A 20,400-nucleotide genomic window follows, 5' to 3' on the forward strand; every position below is an offset into this window, starting at 1 on the left:
CTCATGCCACAAAGCTAGTGTAAAGGGTGAGTCAGGATTTAAACTTTGCTCTGTGGGCTCCAAAGGCAGCACTTTCCCCACTATACTTTCACAGCCTCCAACTGCACAACCTTTAGGTCTTCACTCCCTTGAATTCTGCTTGCCTAGAAGGACTTCCTGCTCACTTGTTGTTTCTCTAAATAAGGCCATCATTTCCAACAAGGCTCATGTCATCTGAGTCCACCCCACAATGATTAATCATCTTTCTCACGTGGGGATTCCTTCACCCTGCAACAAACTAAGCTCTTACTGAGCATCCACTACAGGTCAGGCACTGCAAATATACCAGTGAGCAAAACACATAAAGTCCCTGTCTCCATGAAATGTATGCTTTCATGGAGACAAATAACATAACAAGTAATAATTTCATTCTATGGAAGATGGCAATAACTAACCTGGAGAAAACTAAAGCAAGGAAAAAGGAATATGGAGGGAGAAGTAGGGGAGGACTGACTTACTAGTGTGGTCAGAGAAAACCTCATTGGAAAGGAGGTATCTGAGCAGAGAAGCCTGAACGAAGTGAGGCAGTGAGCCATGTGGCTATCCAGAAGAAGAAGTTTCCAGGCACAAGGAAGAACAAATAAAATATCCTGAGAAGGGGTATGTTCAAGGTCAAGCAAAGAGGCCAGCATGACTAGAGTGAGGTGAGTGTCAAGTGAGGTCAGAGAGGTAGCAGGGCTGGATCACGCAGGACCTTTGTGGACCATCATAATACCTCTGGCTATTTGTCTAAGACAGAAAACCATCAGAAGATTCTGAAGGGAGGAGTGAGACTGATTTAACTTATGTCTCAAAATGTTCACTTTGACCACATAGACTATAACTGAGAAGAGGCACAGAGGAAGAGGCAGGGAGACTGGCTAAGGAGCAAACGTAAGAAACGAGGCAATAACTATGGCTTGGTGGGGGGTGGGCATGGAGAGATGTCATTCAAAGGGATGTGCATGATAAGTTCTGGAGGTTTAATGTACAACAATGCAACTATAACAATAAAAAAATAACTATGGCTTAGATCGGGATGGTAACAGCAGTGGCTGGTGAAATTCTGGATATGTTTTGAAGGTATTAGCAAAGAGGATTTGCTGATAAAGTAGACATGGAGTAGGTAAGAAATAAGAGACAAAAAGGACCTGAAGGTTTCTGATGTGACAACCAGAAGAATGGAGTTACATGTTCTGAGACGGCAAAAGACAAAAATGAACAGACTTGGGCAACACAAACGTTTTGTTTAATAGACATATTACACTCATGTGGAAATGTTCTACAGAGTTAAAAAAAAATGAGTCTAAAGGTCTGTTTTCAGGAGAGCAGAATCCTGAACATGTTTGCTGAGAGAGATGGAGACTGTAAGGAGGAAAAAGCCACACAGTCGTGAGGAAAAAAAATATGTACCAGAGTAGAATGGAGCTGAGGCAGACATCCAAGGTAAATTAAAGAGGGGAAAAAAGGAAGAAGAGCAAAAATGGGGCACTGGAGAACACTTAGGCTTAAGAGGAAGAAAAAGGATTCGTGAAAAAGGCAAGCAAACAAACAAACCAGAAAAAGGTGAAGAACATGAATGGCTCAATATCTTAGAAGTCGAGGGAGGAATTCTGAGCATGAGGAAAGGAGTCATGGAAGACTCCTTTAAGAAAAGCAAAGTAAACCTGCCTACTAGAATCTTAAGTTTCTTTATTTATTTTGAGAGAGAGAGAGCACACGAGCACAAGCGGGGGAGGGTCAGAGAGGAGAGACAGAATGTCAGGCAGGCTCTGCAACATCAGTGCAAAGGCTGATGCAGGGCTTGAACTCACAAACTGTGAGATCGTGACCTGAGCCGAGATCAAGAGTCGGACACTTAACCAACTGCGCCACCCAGGTGTCCCTGGAATCTTAATAGTATGTTTTTAATAGTATGAATTAAAGTAGAAGGGATTGACGAGTGTGTGGATGAGGAGAGAAATCTGGCAAAGAGAGGGAGAGAGAAAGAAAATTATACACATATAATCTAAATTCATTTTACCTTATGGACTTGAGGAATATATTAAAAATTTAGGAACAGACACTGGACAAAGACAAATGGTCTTCCTTGCCAGCCACGTGACAACAAAATTCATGCAGTGACAGTACTATGTGATCAGGTATTTCATGGCCTCCTTTTTGTCCATGGACATCTCTTTAGCATTTAGCAACTCCACAAATTTGAAACACTTTTTATGAAGAATGCTCAGAATTCAAAATTTTTTTCAATGTTTATTTTGAGAGAGAGAGAGGTAGGGGGTGGGGGAGAGGCAGAGAGAGAGAGGGAGACAGAGAATCCCAAGCAGGCTCCGTGCTCTCAGCACAGAGCCCCACACAGGGCTCAAATTCTTCAACTGTGAGGTCATGGCCTGAGTTGAAATCAAGAGTCAGAAGCTTAGCTGACTAAGCCACCCACGCGCCCCTAGAATTCAATTTAAAATTTTGTACTAAAGATAGAGTCCCAGTTATTAAGCCAGAGATTTTTCAATTACTCTAAAATGCCTCTTCATTTATATCACATTCAATATTGGTTTTGAGACTTTTAAACTTCAAAATAATAGATTATTTCTATTGCAAATAGTAATGAAAAGTAACCAAATGAAACCTATCTCAATCTCAAATAACACTGGATGATAACAAAATTAACTGATATTGGTACAAAATAAATAATGCTTACCTAGCATACGAATGTACAATGCAGTCTGATCAGAACTGTCATAGGAAATCGCTCCACGCCTCTAGGGAAAAAAAACATACATGTTTAATGCATGACAAGTAATGTTATACGAAATTCAACAGACATTATTATTTGTAAAGCACTGTGCAAAAGAAGTTGGATATACAAAATGAAATTAGATATGGCATCTGCCTTAAAATCTCTAGTTGTGAGGAAGACAACTGTAATATGATTAAGCAATACCATACAAGTGGATACAGAGTAAGGAACACGCACCAGGTAGAAAGTTAATGGCAGAGTCAGATAAGCCCACTTGGTGAGAGACATTTTGCAGAGGCAGACAGAACTGAAGAAGAGATATGGTCCAACTATTTACCATGCCCTTAATTTAAACACATGTGAATAAGCAAACAAGAATCATCATTTGAAAAAAACCCATCAGCTAGAAATAAACAAAATGAAAAACCAACCAAATGGCCCAGAAGCTAGCAAGAAGTAAGAGAATTTTTTATTTTTTTATTTTTAAAATATTTCTTGATTTATTTTGGTGGGGGGAGGGGAAGAGTGAGAAGGAAAGAGAAACCTAAGCAGGCTCCGTGCTGTCAGCACAGAGTTTGACACGGGGCTCGATCTCACAAACTGGGAGATCATGACCTGAGCTGAAATCAAGAGTCAGACACTCAAATGACTGAGCCACCCAGATGCCCTGAGAATTTTTAAAATGTAATTAGTTTACTCAAAGAGATTTGAGAAAACACTGAATCTTTAATAAACAAAAAATTTTTAAATATATTTTAAAAAGTAAACAGATATGGCAATGTATCTTGCAACATTATTCATAATGGCCCCAAACTAAAAACAACCTGGATATCCAGCAACTAATGAATGGATTAATAAAATGTGGCATATCTAGACCAACGAAGTATTATTCAGACATATAAAAGGTATGAAGTACTGATACATGCTACAACATGGATGAACCTTGAGAACAGTGAAAAGAGCCAGTCACAAAGGACCATATGGTGTATGGTACTATTGATATGAAATGTCCCAAACAAGCAAATCCATAGAGGCAGAAAGTAGCCTAGTGGCTGTCTAGAGTTGGGAGAGCTGGGGGAAAATGGAGAGTGAATGCTAATGGGTACTGTGTTTCTATCTACGGTAATGAAAATGTTCTCAAATTATCTGTGGTAATGACTGCACAACTCTGTGAATACACTGAAAATTACTGAATTGTATACTTCAAATGGGTGAACTGTATGGTATATGTGAGTTGTACTTCAATAAAACTATTATAAAAAATAACAGGGGGTGCTTCGGTGGCTCAGTTGGTTAAGTGTCCAACTTTGGTTCAGGTTGTGATCTCACAGCTTGTGAGTTCGAGCCCCACGTCGGGCTCTGTGCTGACAGCTCAGAGCCTGGAGCCTGCTTCGGATTCTGTGTCTCCCTCTCTCTCTGCCCCTCCTCTGCTCATGCTCTGTCTCTCTCAAGAACAAATAAACATTTTTAAAAATTAAAAAAAAAACAAATATTACATATTTAAAATATATTAATACAAAATAAATTTTAAGAGCTGAAATACACTCAGCAACTTCTGCCAACTCTACCTTCACTCTCATCTCCCTTTCTCTATCCCTACTTCTTCCTTCCATCTCAGGCGAGAGCACCTCTACACCTGGACTCTTGCAGTGGGCTGCTGACTAGTTTTTCTGATACATCTCTTGGCCTCCAGTCCACTCTTCACACAGAAGCAATAGCAAACAACTCAGCATCTGCTCAAAATCCTCCAATGGTTCTCCACACACTTGGAATAAAGTCCAGCACCCAGCTCTGATTTCTTTTTTTTTTTTTCAATATATGAAGTTTATTGTCAAATTGGTTTCCATACAACATCCAGTGCTCATCCCAAAAGGTGCCCTCCTCAATACCCATCACCCACCCTTCCCTCCCTCCCACCCCCCATCAACCCTCAGTTTGTTCTCAGTTTTCAAGAGTCTCTTATGCTTTGGCTCTCTCCCACTCTAACCTCTTTTTTTTTTTTTTCCCTTCCCCTCCCCCATGGGTTCCTGTTAAGTTTCTCAGGATCCACATAAGAGTGAAACCATATGGTATCTGTCTTTCTCTGTATGGCTTATTTCACTTAGCATCACACTCTCGAGTTCCATCCATGTTGCTACAAAGGACCATATTTCATTCTTTCTCATTGCCACGTAGTACTCCATTGTGTATATAAACCACAATTTCTTTATCCATTCATCAGTTGATGGACATTTAGGCTCTTTCCATAATTTGGCTATTGTTGAGAGTGCTGCTATAAACATTGGGGTACAACTGCCCCTATACATCAGTACTCCAGTATCCCTTGGGTAAATTCCTAGCAGTGCTATTGCTGGGTCATAGGGTAGGTCTATTTTTAATTTTCTGAGGAAACTCCACACTGTTTTCCAGAGTGGCTGCACCAATTTGCATTCCCACCAACAGTGCAAGAGGGTTCCCATTTCTCCACATCCTCTCCAGCATCTATAGTCTCCTGATTTGTTCATTTCGGCCACTCTGACTGGCGTGAGGTGGTATCTGAGTGTGGTTTTGATTTGTATTTCCCTGATGAGGAGCGACGTTGAGCATCTTTTCATGTGCCTGTTGGCCATCTGGATGTCTTCTTTAGAGAAGTGTCTATTCATGTTTTCTGCCCATTTCTTCACTGGGTTATTTGTTTTTCGGGTGTGGAGTTTGGGGAGCTCTTTATAGGTTTTGGATACTAGCCCTTTGTCCGATATGTCATTTACAAATATCTTTTCCCATTACGTTGGTTGCCTTTTAGTTTTGTTGGTTGTTTCCTTTGCTGTGCAGAAGCTTTTTATCTTCATAAGGTCCCAGTAGTTCATTTTTGCTTTTAATTCCTTTGCCTTTGGGGATGTGTCAAGTAAGAAATTGCTGAGGCTGAGGTCAGAGAGGTCTTTTCCTGCTTTCTCCTCTAGGGTTTTAATGGTTTCCTGTCTCACATTCAGGTCCTTTATCCATTTTGAGTTTATTTTTGTGAATGGTGTGAGAAAGTGGTCTAGTTTCATTCTTCTGCATGTTGCTGTCCAGTTCTCCCAGCACCATTTGTTAAAGAGACTGTCTTTTTTCCATTGGATGTTCTTTCCTGCTTTGTCAAAGATGAGTTGGCCATACGTTTGTGGGTCTAGTTCTGGGGTTTCTATTCTACTCCATTGGTCTATGTGTCTGTTTTTGTGCCACAAGCTCTGATTTCTAAAGACCTCCGTGATCTGCCTACCTCTCGGTCCTTGTGTCCTCTGACCTACCCTCACCACCACGACCCAGCCACACTGGATTCCTTGCTGTTCCTCAACTGCACCACAGACAGATGCAGCCTTTATACTTGTTCTCTCGTCCAGGATCACTGCATCACTGTTCTCTTCTTATCTCTCAGGTTCTAGATGAAATGTCATCTCTCCAGAGAGGCATTCCAAGACTACCAAATCAAAAGTCACCTGAAAGCCACCTTCTCCCATAGCCCTACTTTCCTGCTCTATATGACACTTAGCTGGTATATGGCTATCTTTGTTTGCTCGTTCTAAAATGGAAGTTCCACAAGAGCAGCAACTGTGTCTGATTTTCCATGGTACCCCTGACCCCTAAAACAGTAGCTTTTAGATTCTAAATAAATTAGTGAATTTATTAAGTTGATGAATAAACTCATGCATACCAGAATTGATATAAAGACAGATTTCAAAATCTAGAAAATAAAACTGATCAAACCACCTACTGGAAAGACCTTTCTAACTTATCTACAAGACATGTCTAGAAGTCATGAAAGATGGATCAAAATGAGTTCAACAGACATGACAAAGGGCAAATTTCCTGCTACTATACCCAAAAATGGAAGGAACAAAAAAGTGCCTTACAAATCAACTAGAAAGTGATGAATAATAGTGTGGAAAACAGGTAGGACATAAACATATTATTCACAGGAAAAGATAAATAAGCCCATAAACACAAGATGCTCGACTTCATTAACAAAAGTAATAAACATTAAAGCAATGAGATATTTCTACAAATCAGATTAATGATCTTCTTCCCTCACAAAATTCTGGCATGAGATTTACAACTCCTGAACACACGCCTAGAAATCTCAAGGAAAAATAATCTTTTTACCACTATCATTATAAAGAAATTTACTTTTATTTATAGCCCTTACTTGGATTTAGTTTGCAAAATAATTCCCCAAATCATTGTTACTATCTCCTTATAATGCTTATCATGTAAGAGAAAAATGTCAATTAAACTCTTAACACAATTTCAGGTATCCTTACAAAAACAAAAAAGCTTCAAACAAAGATAAATTTCTAATTTCTAATTTCTAACACTGATTGTCTCCAGGGAGCCTGAGGGACAGAGATAGGAAGACTTTTCAATGTTTATCTGTTGAATTCTTTCTCTTTTTTGAGAGAGAGACAGAGACAGCTGAGTAGGGGAAGGGCAGAGAGAGAGGGAGACAGAGAAACCCAAGCAGGCTCTGCGCTGACAGTACGGAGTCCAACGTGAGGCTAGAACCCACAAAACTGTGAGATTATGACCTGAGCTAAAACCAAGAATTGGATGCTTAACTGACTGAGATACCTAGACTCCCCTGTTGAATTCTGTAACATGTGCAGTTATTATATATTCACAAAATAAAATTAAAAGTAAAAAGTAAAATAAAAATCTACTACAAAGAAAGCTATAAAGAAAAGCTTGATCTAAAATCCCAAGGGACTAAATCATACAGAATACACTCATAGCAGCATCATGCTTAAAGTGTCTTCTACCAACAGAGTACTATCTGAAGGAAGCCTACTGCAGTGTAAATTAAAACAGTTTCAGGGTAAACTATTTATTCTGGAGCAAACAGCCACTGTAATCACTTGGTATGAAAAGGCACCTCTCATACTTGCTGTCGATCCTCCCCTAAGACATTTAGCTTATTAGATTACAGGCCTCCCCTTAATACCACCATATTAGAGGAAAACCTAGTAGAGAGCATACGTGTGGAAATAAATATTTCTATCAGCCAGGACATATTAATGAAACTATAGATATCACTATGTAATGCTTGTCATGGCCATCACCTATTAACCTGCTAGTGTCCAATAACAACTTGGATAAACAGGTTGTTAAAACGAATTGTAACTTGTTATCTCTAACAGCCCTCTTTAGGAAAGTGACTGGCCTTACTATTTTCTTTAATATAGGATGACTCTTTACTAAAACAGCCACTAATTAGGAATGTAAAATCTCATTACAAGGACTGAGAAAGACTAATATCAGTGCTCTGTTAAAATAATGTAAGTCAAAAACTAGTTAGTTAACAGGATCTAAATTATATCTATGACATACTAAATTTCTTTTAAGGTAATCCCTTTAGACTTATTTATAGAGGCATTAATTTAGAAATAAGAGTGATAAGGTCTATATTAATCATAAAAACCTGGCAAAAGAATAGAATTTTAAATATGTTAAATTCCTTGGTGAAGTACAAATAATTCAAATTATTCTATTCATTACTAACTTAAGTTTTATCCAAAAATAGTTTAAATGCTACATTAAACCACACATAACTCTTATAAAATAAATTCAAATAAGACAATTTTAAAGGATGGACCTTAAAATATATCTATTTGAACCCATCAACAAATATATCCTCAGGGATAGTTCATTCATTTATCTCCTCACAGACCAAGATTAAAAATATTATTATTAAAAATATTATTAAATTCTCTCACTAAGCAATTAAGGTAGAATAAAGTAACACATTTTTGAAAAATACACTGTAAATTATGAAGAACAATAAAAATTTGATTTGCATGTTAGAATTAGTTATTTTAAACCATAGTTATGAGTGCTTTATACACCAACACTGCAGCACAGACGTAACACATATTTTTTAAGGATTACCATTTTAAAGTCATCTGCTAGTAAAATTCTATTTTTAATAAAAATAATAAAACAAAGTTAATCCAAACCCTGTGTCACTGACAGTCATAAAACACTCTGAGCTATCATCCACATTTCCACCTCACCTCACCAGTGAATGGAAATAACTGAGAAGCTTCTACTCGTGACTTTTCTAATTTAGCCATCCTGGGAACAGCTTGTAAAGCAAACCAGTATAGGTCAAAACATGGGCGAGGCTGAGCTAATCAGAAACTGACAGCCACAGCATAAACAAGTTAAATTTTAAGGTTCCAGAGTATCCACTGCCATGCTAACAGGACTTCTGAGTGCCCAGTTAGACACTCGCTCATCTTAAATCAGGATGAATCTCTCTTCCACCAAAGATCTGACTTATGAAGTGAATGTCAAAAGGTGTAAAAATTGTTCCAATATTAGTTAATACATAATTTTTAAAGACATACCTTTTAAAAAACCGAGCAAAGATATTTTTATCTGTTTTTATCCTGTTTAAGTTTTCCACTAAAATGATCTACTATGCAAAAGTATGTTTATTTCCCTTACATGGAAAAAGTAATAATATATTAACTAACACTTGCTGGACTCCTACTGTGGGTAAGGAACTGTTACAGGTGCTTTCATACAAAATCTCAATCCATACAAGACCTTCACAAGGTAGGTTTTGTTGGCTCCGTTTTGTGGATTTGTAAACCACTGGTCAAAGGGCTTAATCAACAGTAGCACTAAATACGTTTTTTGGTAACATTACCAAACAACAGCACCAGACTACAAAAGATGCAAGTCCAGTCAAAGTTTTAAAAGCAGTTTTCTCTGATGTAGTAAAATGAGCTTTTTAAGGGCATATTCATCTTACACGTGCTAGAGAAACATGCTGGTGTTTGATTGTCTTATCTGCATCGATCTACTGAATAATTAGTATCCTTCCCATTCTTCTGGCCTATGCAAACATTATATTTTTCAAAAAATAACACAAACTTAAAATGTTAACATTCTTTTTGTTTAAAAACTTAATTTTTTGCTGGTTAGAAAAAAAGTAAAAAGTCTTTGAAAACATCCACAACTCAATTCACGTGTTATTAGTACTAACTTGACCTTCATTCAATAACTTGGTAAGCTAATCCTTTAAAAACAATGAGTAAACAGCTGTCAGTGCAACAAAATTAATTCTTAACTTACAAAACACAAGGATTTTAAAAATTTGAGTACACTGTTGTTTTTTTTTAAGAGATAATTTTTTAAAAGATATTTCTTCAATCATATTCACTAAGACTACTTCACGTAAGGGACAGTTAGTTATGCTTAAAACATGCTTAAATGCGAAAAATTATGTATCAAGGATTAAAACCCTGGTTGGAAAAGAAATTTAACTTTATGGAAGCTTTGTGTTACTTAGCAAATACTGATTGGCCTTATAAATCTTAAGTGAATATTCTTCAATTTAATACAGGAAGAAAAAAGCTGCATGATGGAAGAAAGATACAATCATTTTTAGACAAGTATAGAAAAAATAATTTCACATAGTGTCATCTTAAATATTTCCTACTTTAGTTTGAGACTTTTGTCTAGATGGAAGCATTTCTGAATCCTGATCCTCAGAATTCAAGTTCAAAAACAACAGACACATAATAAATCTTACATTTTTTCCAACATATTATAAGTTAGGTACACATCTTAGTAGCAGTAACACTTTAACAGAGAACACGAGAGGTTATTATTTAGTTTTTAAAAAGTTCCTAACTGTTCAGAAATTCTCAACAACTATACATTAAACATTAGTATTAGGAAATTCTTATCTCCAAAAGTATTTAAAATATGTATACCAAAACTATAAATTGTTTAATAATTATTTAATCTTAAAAGGTATATTTCTATAACTATAAAAACTTCTTTAAGGTGATGATACTGAGGGAAGCTACTTCAATACCGAGGAATGATACCATAAAAGGCCCTTAAAAGGAGGAATAAGGTGGGGGGAAGAATAAAAATTACACGCTTAACCACAATTAAGCTTTTCAGCTGACAGGTAAAACTCATAGCTCCTTTAATCAGAAAAATAAAAACTGAAGCAAAAGAAATTCATAGTAATTCTATTCCAATCAAATATATAAACTAATGATGAACGTCACAATCCTAAAAATAAAGATGGCCTACCTTAGAGGCGATCCACTTGATAAGAACCACAGCCAGACACCAGATCAATGTAATTCCCATTGGATCAACCAAAAGCCCACTGCATAATCTCCCTCCTCTTCCAGCAGGCAATGAGTAAGGAAGACTTATTACGAGTTTGATAATAACCAGCTGTCCGGAGGCAGAAGAGAGGGGACACTGACTGCCTTGAACCTCAAGCAGCTGCCTTCAAACAACGATCACCTGACTCCTCTGAGAAGGCGCTGCCAGCCAGCCTTCCTACCCAGCGCATGCTTAATGCCACAACCCCAGGGTTGGGGGAGAGCAGAAGTAATGTTGGAAGAGGAAAGGAAAAACCTTAGTGAGAGCTGAACTAAAAGTCTCACAAAATGTAGACAGAAGAGGTCTCGGGCTAGCCCCAATGACTTCTACATCTGAATACTAAACAGAGTGCTTTGACACAACTTCCCAAAAATGTTTAGCCATACAAAAAATTTCCTAATTTCTTTCACATAGACAAGCTTCACAAGTATAATGTCCTGGCATTTAAAAATATTAATGCATTTTATTCTTTCTTTTCAACTTTTAACACTGAATTTGTTTGACTTTTTATTTCCTTTAGGGCTAGGATTACTTTATGAATGTTAGAGTCTTTCATAAATATTGCTGGCCCTATTTAACATTATAATTCACTCATTTAGCATTTATTGACAAAGGCCAGTCTAACAGCGCATTTTCAGACAATTAAAAGTATATTATTTCTACGTCCTAAATGCCATCTTGCTTAGAATTACAATATTTTTCACTACATGTCGCCTTTTCTTGACTGGTGAGTGAACTCTCTATTAGCCAAGTGTGCCTATATTCATCCACCTTCATGACCTCATAGCAGCCAGCAGGTAGTACTGCTGAGAAAGTCTTTCCTGAAACTTTCATCCAAGTATACTGCAAATACTTACTACGCTGCTCCTATGCACCAGGCCCTGTGCTAGATGCCAGGGGCATCATCACCCAGTGAAAACAGAAATGGCTCCCGCCCTTGAGAAGCTTACAGTTTCGTCAGAGTCTCCTGTAACCAAAGTCTACAAAAATAAGTGCAAAATTGCACATGTAACAAGTGTCCACAATGAAGTGGAGGTAAGAACTGCCAACACAGCCTGGATCTGACCTAATTGAGAGGTGAGGGTCTTCTTCCCACAGTTCCTGAAATGTCCCTGAGCTGAAATGAAGGGGCAAGAACATGAAGAGGACAGGAAGAGTGATCTGTGTAGACACCATAACACATGATGGCCAAGGAACTGATGAAACAAAGCACAGTAAGAAGAGATGGCAAGAACAGGGGCGGCTAGAACCCAGGGCGAGCCAAAGCGGAGGCCATGTGAAGGTGTTTGGTCTTCATCCTGAAAGCTACTCTAAAGAGCTTCAGCAGGTATTGGTCAAGGACAGCTCTGTGGGGGAGAGCTGGCCAGGCAGTTAAGAGGCCACTGCAGAGGTCCAGGCGAGAGGACATGAGCTTAGGCTGGGTGGTAGAGATGAAGAGAGGGGGCTGGCCGGAGAAATACTGAGGACGTGACAGGACTGCCAGACTGAAGTCCGTGACAAGACAGAGGCATCTGCATGTCAACACCACACAAAGGATGGTTCTAAAATATTTGAAATAGCCCAAATGGGTCAAATACTAATGCTATTTTCATGATCCAATCCTCAGTACGAAGAGTTTATTTAAAAGAAAAGTTAATTCTAGACCTGTCAAAATGAAGCATAAATTAAATTAGCAGATCTAAATCAAAATTTTCCTAAATTGAAACCGTTTATAACACATGGTCATAAATTTCTCACTCTACCTTATACATTATGTATATCTCTTCTTGCTACTGAACTAACAAGCTGTAATGCAATCCTTGAACAAATGGAGAAGACTTTTTTTGTCAGGAACCTAAGCATGACATGAGATTGTCAGGGTCTTTCATTACTCTCTGCATTCTAGTAGGGTTCCAGTAACCAAACCGAAAGGATGCCCAGGGGTAGGACAGAGCAGCAGAACGCGTATTCACTGGAGTCTCAGGAGAAATGCTGGTGGCCGTGGGTAAGGGGCCGTGGAGCCTGCACCGTGGCTACCACAGACTTGAGGTCATTATCTGCCACTCTAGCCCATGTTGCACACTCTAAATTAGCCCATCACCGTGATGCTCAGGCCAGGAGTACATCTCATTTTCATACTTCCTTTCCAATCAGCTACTTAAAGAGTCAAAATTTGAGAAGCAAATACAAGATTGCTGTTTTCAGGACAGTACTTAAATATTTTTATGTCTTTTTGGTTAACGGTGAGCTCAAGGATCTGCATTTTCATTTAGTCTACAAAGGAAGGCTCGAACAGGAAAAAAAGGCAAGAATCAGAATTGAGACACAGAAAAAAAAAAAAGACAGTAAGAAAGGCAGTCCTAACAGTTCTCTCATTTAAGTGAATTTCTTTCAAGAGTTTATTTCCACCATCTCAAAACTCTACTAGTCTTAGAGACAAGAATCTGGGTTTATTTCGCATCTTTACTCCCAAGAGCTGAGTGAGCCAGGGCAAGTCACCACTTCGCAGGCCATTCTACTCCTCACCTTCACAGGACTTACAAGAGTGTCATACAAGAATACTTCGCTTATAGCAGCTCTCAGTAAATTTTTGCCAAATCAGAATTAGATATTTAAGACCCAAGAAGGATACTGACCTAATCACTCCAGCTTCAACCCAACAAAAGACTTAACTGAAGTCACATGGATCTATGAGGGCAACTTGCACTGTGCTTGTCTAGGGCCTAGGAGAGCTAGGGTCTTGGCTTTCATTGTTCACACTAGTGAATAGGTTGGCTCCCTAAAGTGGTTTTCCCAGCACCCTCTTCTTAAATTTCTACTGTATGTCTAACAGTAAAATACAGAGATAATCAGGACACAAGCCTCCCAAATTAGAACATTCTCTATTTGAATAGAAACAGTATTGAATTTATGCCTAAAAAAACCCATAGATCCTTCATTGCTAATGATACATGTACATCATTCAAATCTTACAAAAATCTTAGGCAATGTAATTTTTTTCTTAAAACAGTACCCTTAACACTCTTAATGGCATGGACCTAACAGGTTTAAATTTTTTTCTTTTTGTGAGATATGAGATATTTACTACTAATTTATAAGTCACAAGACTTCTTTTAATAATAAAAAATTCAATAAGATGAAATAAGAGCAAAAGCTGCTATCAAATTAGTATGAATATTCCTTTACATTATGTGTATTTCATAGAAAATTCTCCTAAATATTAATCTTTCCAGATTGAATCATGTAAATTATTCCATAAAGAAAAAGCTACCTCTTTTACACTAATGACACATGTATCCTTTTACATGAACTTTTCTTACCCCAAAGCGTTAGTGAAACATGGAAGGATAACAACAACAAAAAAATCAGACTATACTAGAAAAATTAAGGCACAGGATACAACTAAGCTTTCAAAAACAGAATTTGATACTTTAAGAACAAAGTATAATTTTTTTTTTTAACTTTCTGGGGCTAATATCTGAAAAATCAAAGTATTAAAGGCAGACTATTTTATAATAGTTTAAAACTGTGATCAATAGAAAGAAAAGACATTGACTTTGATCATTGTGTTTTAGAGAAGTAATCCAAGTGCAAATTTTATCCCTGGGGCTCTCTGCCACCCACAGGACACCTGTCAATCTTGGCAATAGCCTTTAGCTATCCATATAGAGACTCAGCATGTCCTTCCCTTAACCAAATTAGGCTACCCTCATCTGCATTGACATCAGCGTCTATAATTTTGGATTCTCATGGACAGAAATAGCCTATCCCAGAGTTCTTTATACAAATGTTGTGTCTGTGGAAAACTATAACGAAACTTATAATAGAAAAATATAAACACTATAGTCAAAACCTTCCAATTGTGCTTTTATCATTTTGAATTCCAGCCAATTTTCATAGCAAATAATGTGTCAAAGCAGGTTTTTTGTTCAAATCCACATATCAGGGCTTATTATTCTTCAAATGGTATGAATTTCAAGAGATATGAAAGTGACAAAAAATGAAGCTTCAATAACAAAAATATTTTAAAACTATGGTAACATGGGAATTTTACCAGTAAATTAAGACCTTTGTATCATATTGATTTACAGCTCCGAATTAAGTTTTTTGTTACATAGTATCTCAGTAGTTGACGACAATGGGCATGTGATTAATCCTAGAGTATGGAGGAAGCAGTAAAAGCACCTTGACATTTTACAAAACATTCAAGTCTTCTGTTACAGACAAGTGTCTTATGATACTAAAAGAACTGAGGTTTGCATATTGAACCATTGTTCATGATATATTAAAAATTATGGAAAAGTAGAAGTGGTTGCAATTTTTAGAAGGAAAAAACAGTAGTGCAGATCTATAGAGTACGAACTTAGAAAAAGAACATCAACGTGCATGCTGTAAGTGTAAGACTACTGGTATATTATTAGACCAGGAGAATGTCACAAACAGGGGACACCTTAATTTCAGCAAAGCTGCACATGAAGTCTCTGGTGGCAATCTTAAAAAAAAAAACAGAGCAATGTGAGCCCCACACTACATTTAGGCAGACTCCTAGCTGACTAAAACATACCCAGAGATTAAGTACTTGATATCAAACTGGTGGAAGAATTCTAGAGGTAACTAACAGAACTCTGCTTTTGACCTCGTCTAGTTCCACAGTTCATTTATTGGGGTGGAGATCAGACAAATGCATATCAAATCTGCATATAAATGCAAAGGATAAAACAGCATGCTTAATTACAAATAACAAAAAAAGTCAGAATGTTTAATCTCTAAATAAGAGACAGTAATTAAAGGCAATCTTAGGAGACATTGAAAGTCAAATAAGTATCCAGATAGAGGATGTTCCCTTATTCTCAATACAGACCACTTTTATGAGACTGAGTTCAGTCTGAATATCACACTGGAAGATGCATACATCTATGGCATTTTATTTTTTATTTATTTTTTAAAAATGTTTATTTTTTTGAGAGTGTGTGTGTGTGAGTGAGTGGGAGAGGGGCAGAAAGAGAGGGGACAAGGGACCTGAAGCAGGCTCTGTGCTGACATCAGAGAGTCCGATGTGGGGCTTGGATTCACAAACTGTGAGATCATGACCTGAGCCAAAGTCAGACACTTAACCGACTGAACCACTGAGGCACCCCTTATATCTTATTTTTAATTTTTTTTTTAATTTTAGGGAGAGTATGCACATGTGTACAAGGCAGGGAAGGGGCCGAGGGAGAAGCAGAGAGAGAATCTTTTTTTAAAAAAATGTTTTTAATGTTTATTTTTTAGACAGATAGAGACAGAGCATGAACGGGGGACAGAGAGAGAGAGAGAGGGAGACACAGAATCCGAAGCAGGCTCAATGCTCTGAGCTGTCAGCACAGAGCCCGATGTGGGGCTTGAACTCACAGAGCGTAAGACCATGATCAGAGCCAAAGTCGGCTGCTTAACCGACTGAGTCACCCAGGCGCCAGAAAGTAGAGAGAATCTTAAGCAGGTTCCATGCTCAGTGAAGAGGCTGACACAGGGCTCAATCCTATGATCCTAAGATCATGACCTGAGCCAAAATCAAGAGTCAAATGGTCAACCAACTGAGCTACCCAGGTATACCCCATACATGGCATTTTGAAATGCAGATAAGAATAATATACATAAGGGATAACAGTATTATGAACGGAGATGCTTTTGGCAAAGAAATAAAGAGGGGCAGAATTGGTGTTAAACAGCTATAAGGTAAAATAACCTAAGCAGTTTGGCTTTTTTTTTGGTGAAATTACAGAAGGTAGAAATAAGACTAACATGCAGTAAGTTTGTGGAAAATAGAATTTGATTCAATATTACTATCTAAGAACTTTCTACAACTTGAGCCATGTAAATTGAGAAGAGCTGCCTCAAACAAGCCTCTGTCAAGGAGGTTATGAGACAGGCTAGGACAAATGATCTTCTTGCTCTCTGCCAATTCCAAGATTCCATAATACTATAATTGAATCAGACACTGGAGTTCAGGGAAGCTCAAGTGCTTGAAATTTGTAGGTTGAGTACCAAAGAGGGAAAGTGTGAAGAAAATAGGCTCTAAAATTCTGAAAGTGAATCTTCTTGACTCCTTGGCTAAATATTAAGCTAGTTATGTACAGTATGAGATTCCATGAGGCCAGGAGAATAACCAAGGGAAGAACTACTAAAGGAGACATGAGTCGCAACCAACCACTGTAAAGAGCTCTCACAGATTATCTGGGACATTCCACAGAGACCCCAGAAATGCCCTACCTTAGGAGAAGGGCAAACTAGTCCATCAATGCAGAAAATTTTATTGAACAACACCGTTCTAGACCCACACTAACAAAACTCATAATATGCCGAAAAGGATCAGGCTTATCAGCAAGTAACAAAATTGTCTGCCAGATCAAAATTCAACACTCTTTTAAGAATGACAAATAAAATTACAAATTAGGAGAATAAACAGGAAAAGGTAACCTAACCCAAGGGGTAAAAAGTCATAAAAACAAACCTAGAAATGATCAAGATGATGGAATTAGTAGAAAATAATTTCTAAAATGTTATTATATATAATATTTTCAAAGATTTAAAGGAAAACATGCAAACAATGAGAAAAATAAATTCAAACTTAAAAAAATGGACTATTTGTAGCTGATAAATATAGTATCTAAATTAAAAGATTCACAGTTGGGCTTAACAGCTGAATAAAGAGAGTAGAAAAAGAGAGCAGTGTAAATTACCTAAACATTTCCCAAATTTGATGAGAACTACCAATCCAAATATCGAAGAAGGTCAATGAACTTCAAATAGGAAAAACACAAAACCACACCAAGATATGACAACAAAATTGCTGAAAATCAGTTGATACCAAAACCAAAAACATTATAAGAAAAAGACACCACAGATGAAATCCCTCATAAGACACAAGAGTCTTTAAGAAAACATTAGAAAATCAAATTCAACAATATATAAAAAGGAAATGCATTATGACTAAGGGTAAATTATCCCAAGAATCCAAAATTGGCTTAATGTTTGAAAAAACAATTAAATGTAATTCAACATATTAAAAGAAAAAATCATACAATCACTTCAATTGACAAAGAAAAAGCATTTAACAAAACTCAATACCCATTTATGATAGACACTCCTACTAATAATATAATAAATGAAAAATTTCTTCACCTTATGAAGATCTATGAAAAATCTACAACCATTTTCATACTGAGCAACAAAAAACAATGCTTTTTCCCAAACATCATGAACAAGGCAAGGATGTCTGTTCTACCACTTCAACATAGTATTATAAGTTATAGCTAATGCATTAAGACAAGAAAAAGAAACATAAGGCATACAAATTGGAAAGGAGAAGAAAATCTGTCTTTATTTGCAGGACAATCAGTTTGCCTATATAGAAATCCTAAAAACTCTACAAAAAAAACCCTATTAGAACTAAAATTTACCAAAGTCACAAGACATAAGACCAATATACAAAAATCGCTGTATTTCTATATACTAATGAAAAATGTTTGCAACATGGAATTTAAAAAATATTATTTCCAGGGCACCTGGGTGGCTCAGTCAATTAGGTGTCTGACTCTCGATTTCAGCTCAGGTCATGATCTCATGGTCATGGGATCGAGCCCTGGGTCAGACTCTGTGCTTGGTGTGGAGCCTGCTGGGAATTCTCTCTCTCCCTCTGCCCTTCTCCTGCTCATGCTCACTCACTCTCTCTCTCACACAAAACACACAAACAAATACATATTATTTCCAATAGCATCCACAAACATGAAATACTTAGGGATAAATTTAATAGAATGCGTGCAACAAGATCTATACAATGTAAACTATTTAAAACATTTTTGAGAGAAATTAAAGAAGAGCTACATAAATGGAGAAATATACCATATGTTGTTGTGGGACTGAATTGTGTTCCTTCAAGAGACATGTCAAAGTTCTAACTCTGGATACCTGTGAATGTGACCTTATTTGGAAACAGGTTCTCCGCAGATGTAATTAAGATGAGGGCATACTGGGTTAGAATGAGTTCCGAGTCCAATATAACTGGTGATCTTATAAGGAGAGAGAAATTTGGACACAGACATACAACTACACAGGGAGAAGACCATATAAAGACAGAGGCAGAGACTGAAATAATGCATCTACAAGCCAAGGAATGGCAAGGATTGCCAGCAACCACCAGAGGAGGCATGGAAAGATTCTTCCCCTGGGGACTTCAAAGAGAGCATGGCCCTGCTGACATCTTAATTTGTGATGTCTAGCTTCTAGAACTATGAGAGAATAAATCTCTGTTGTTGTAAGCCACCCAGATGTGATGTTTTGTTTGGGCAGCATACCTAGTAAACTAATAAACATGGATTGAAAGGCTCAATATTGTTAAGACATCAATTTTCCCAGTTAATCTATCAATTCAAGGCAATCCCAATTAAAATTTCAGCATGCTATTTTTTTTCCTTTTTTTTTTGGAGAGGGGGGAGAATATGACAAGCTCATTCTAAACTTATAAGGAAATACAAAAGACCTAAAATAGCCAAAAGTTTTTTTGGAAAAACGAAAACAAAACACGGAAGGACTTATACTACCTGATCTCAAGACTCCTTTCAAAGCTACAGTTATCCAGATAGTGGTTATTACGCAGACAGACAAAATCAATAGAACTGAACAGAGTTCAGAAACAGACCAACACTTTTGTGGCCAACTGATGTTCAACAAAGGTGCCAAAGTAACTCAAAGGAAAATGTAGTCTTTCCAACAAAAAATGGCATTGGAGAAAGCATATAAACATACAAGAATAAAAGAACCTCAACATGCAATCTCTCACTATGTAAAAAATCAACACAGATCACACATTTAAACATAAAGGCTAAACATTTCTAAGAAAAAGTATGAGAATATACTCATCATCTTGGGTTAAGTAAAAATTTCTATATATAAAAACAGTAATCATAAAAGAAAATTTATGTTAATTGGACTTTATTATAACTAAAAACTTCTGCTCTTTGAAAGACAGTGCTCAAATATGAAAAAGCAAACCACCACGTTTTTTATCATAATCTGCTTATATTTTTCATGGCCCCTAATAATAATTCAAATATTCTAAAAACAATATTTTATTCCTTTGTCAAAAGAGCATTTTCTCATTATATCTGTGTAAATATTTTTTAATTTATATCCAAGTTAGTTAGCATATAGTGTAACAATAATTTCAGGAGTAGATTCCTTAATGCCTCTTACCCATTTAGCCCATCCCCCCTCCCACAATCCCTCCAGCAACCCTTTGTTCTCTATACTTAAGAGTCTCTTACGTTTTGTCCCCCCGCCCCCCGTTTTTATATCATTTTTGCTTCCCTTCCCTTATGTTCATCTATTTTTTATCTTAAATTCCTCATTGAGTGAAGTCATATGATATTTGTCTTTCTCTAATTTCGCTTAGCATAATACCCTCTAATTCCATCCACGTAGTTGCAAATGGCAAGATTTCATTCTTTTTGATTGTCAAGTATCTTTTTTTTTTAATGTTT

General features: G+C 37.0%; 1 protein-coding gene across 3 annotated transcripts in view; it reads right to left on the minus strand.

The window, feature by feature from the left end:
• The window catches only part of PDE7A (phosphodiesterase 7A), a 271,768-nt gene that overhangs the window by 57,618 nt on the left and 193,750 nt on the right, over positions 1-20,400 (minus strand). For all 3 annotated transcript variants that reach the window (XM_047842854.1, XM_047842853.1, XM_047842855.1), the window contains one exon: positions 2,717-2,777. In XM_047842854.1, coding sequence (XP_047698810.1) covers positions 2,717-2,777 — 61 coding nt within the window. The remainder of the gene's footprint in view (positions 1-2,716; positions 2,778-20,400) is intronic.

This window comes from Prionailurus viverrinus, chromosome F2 (genome assembly GCF_022837055.1).
Source record: "Prionailurus viverrinus isolate Anna chromosome F2, UM_Priviv_1.0, whole genome shotgun sequence".
Taxonomy (NCBI): domain Eukaryota; kingdom Metazoa; phylum Chordata; class Mammalia; order Carnivora; family Felidae; genus Prionailurus; species Prionailurus viverrinus.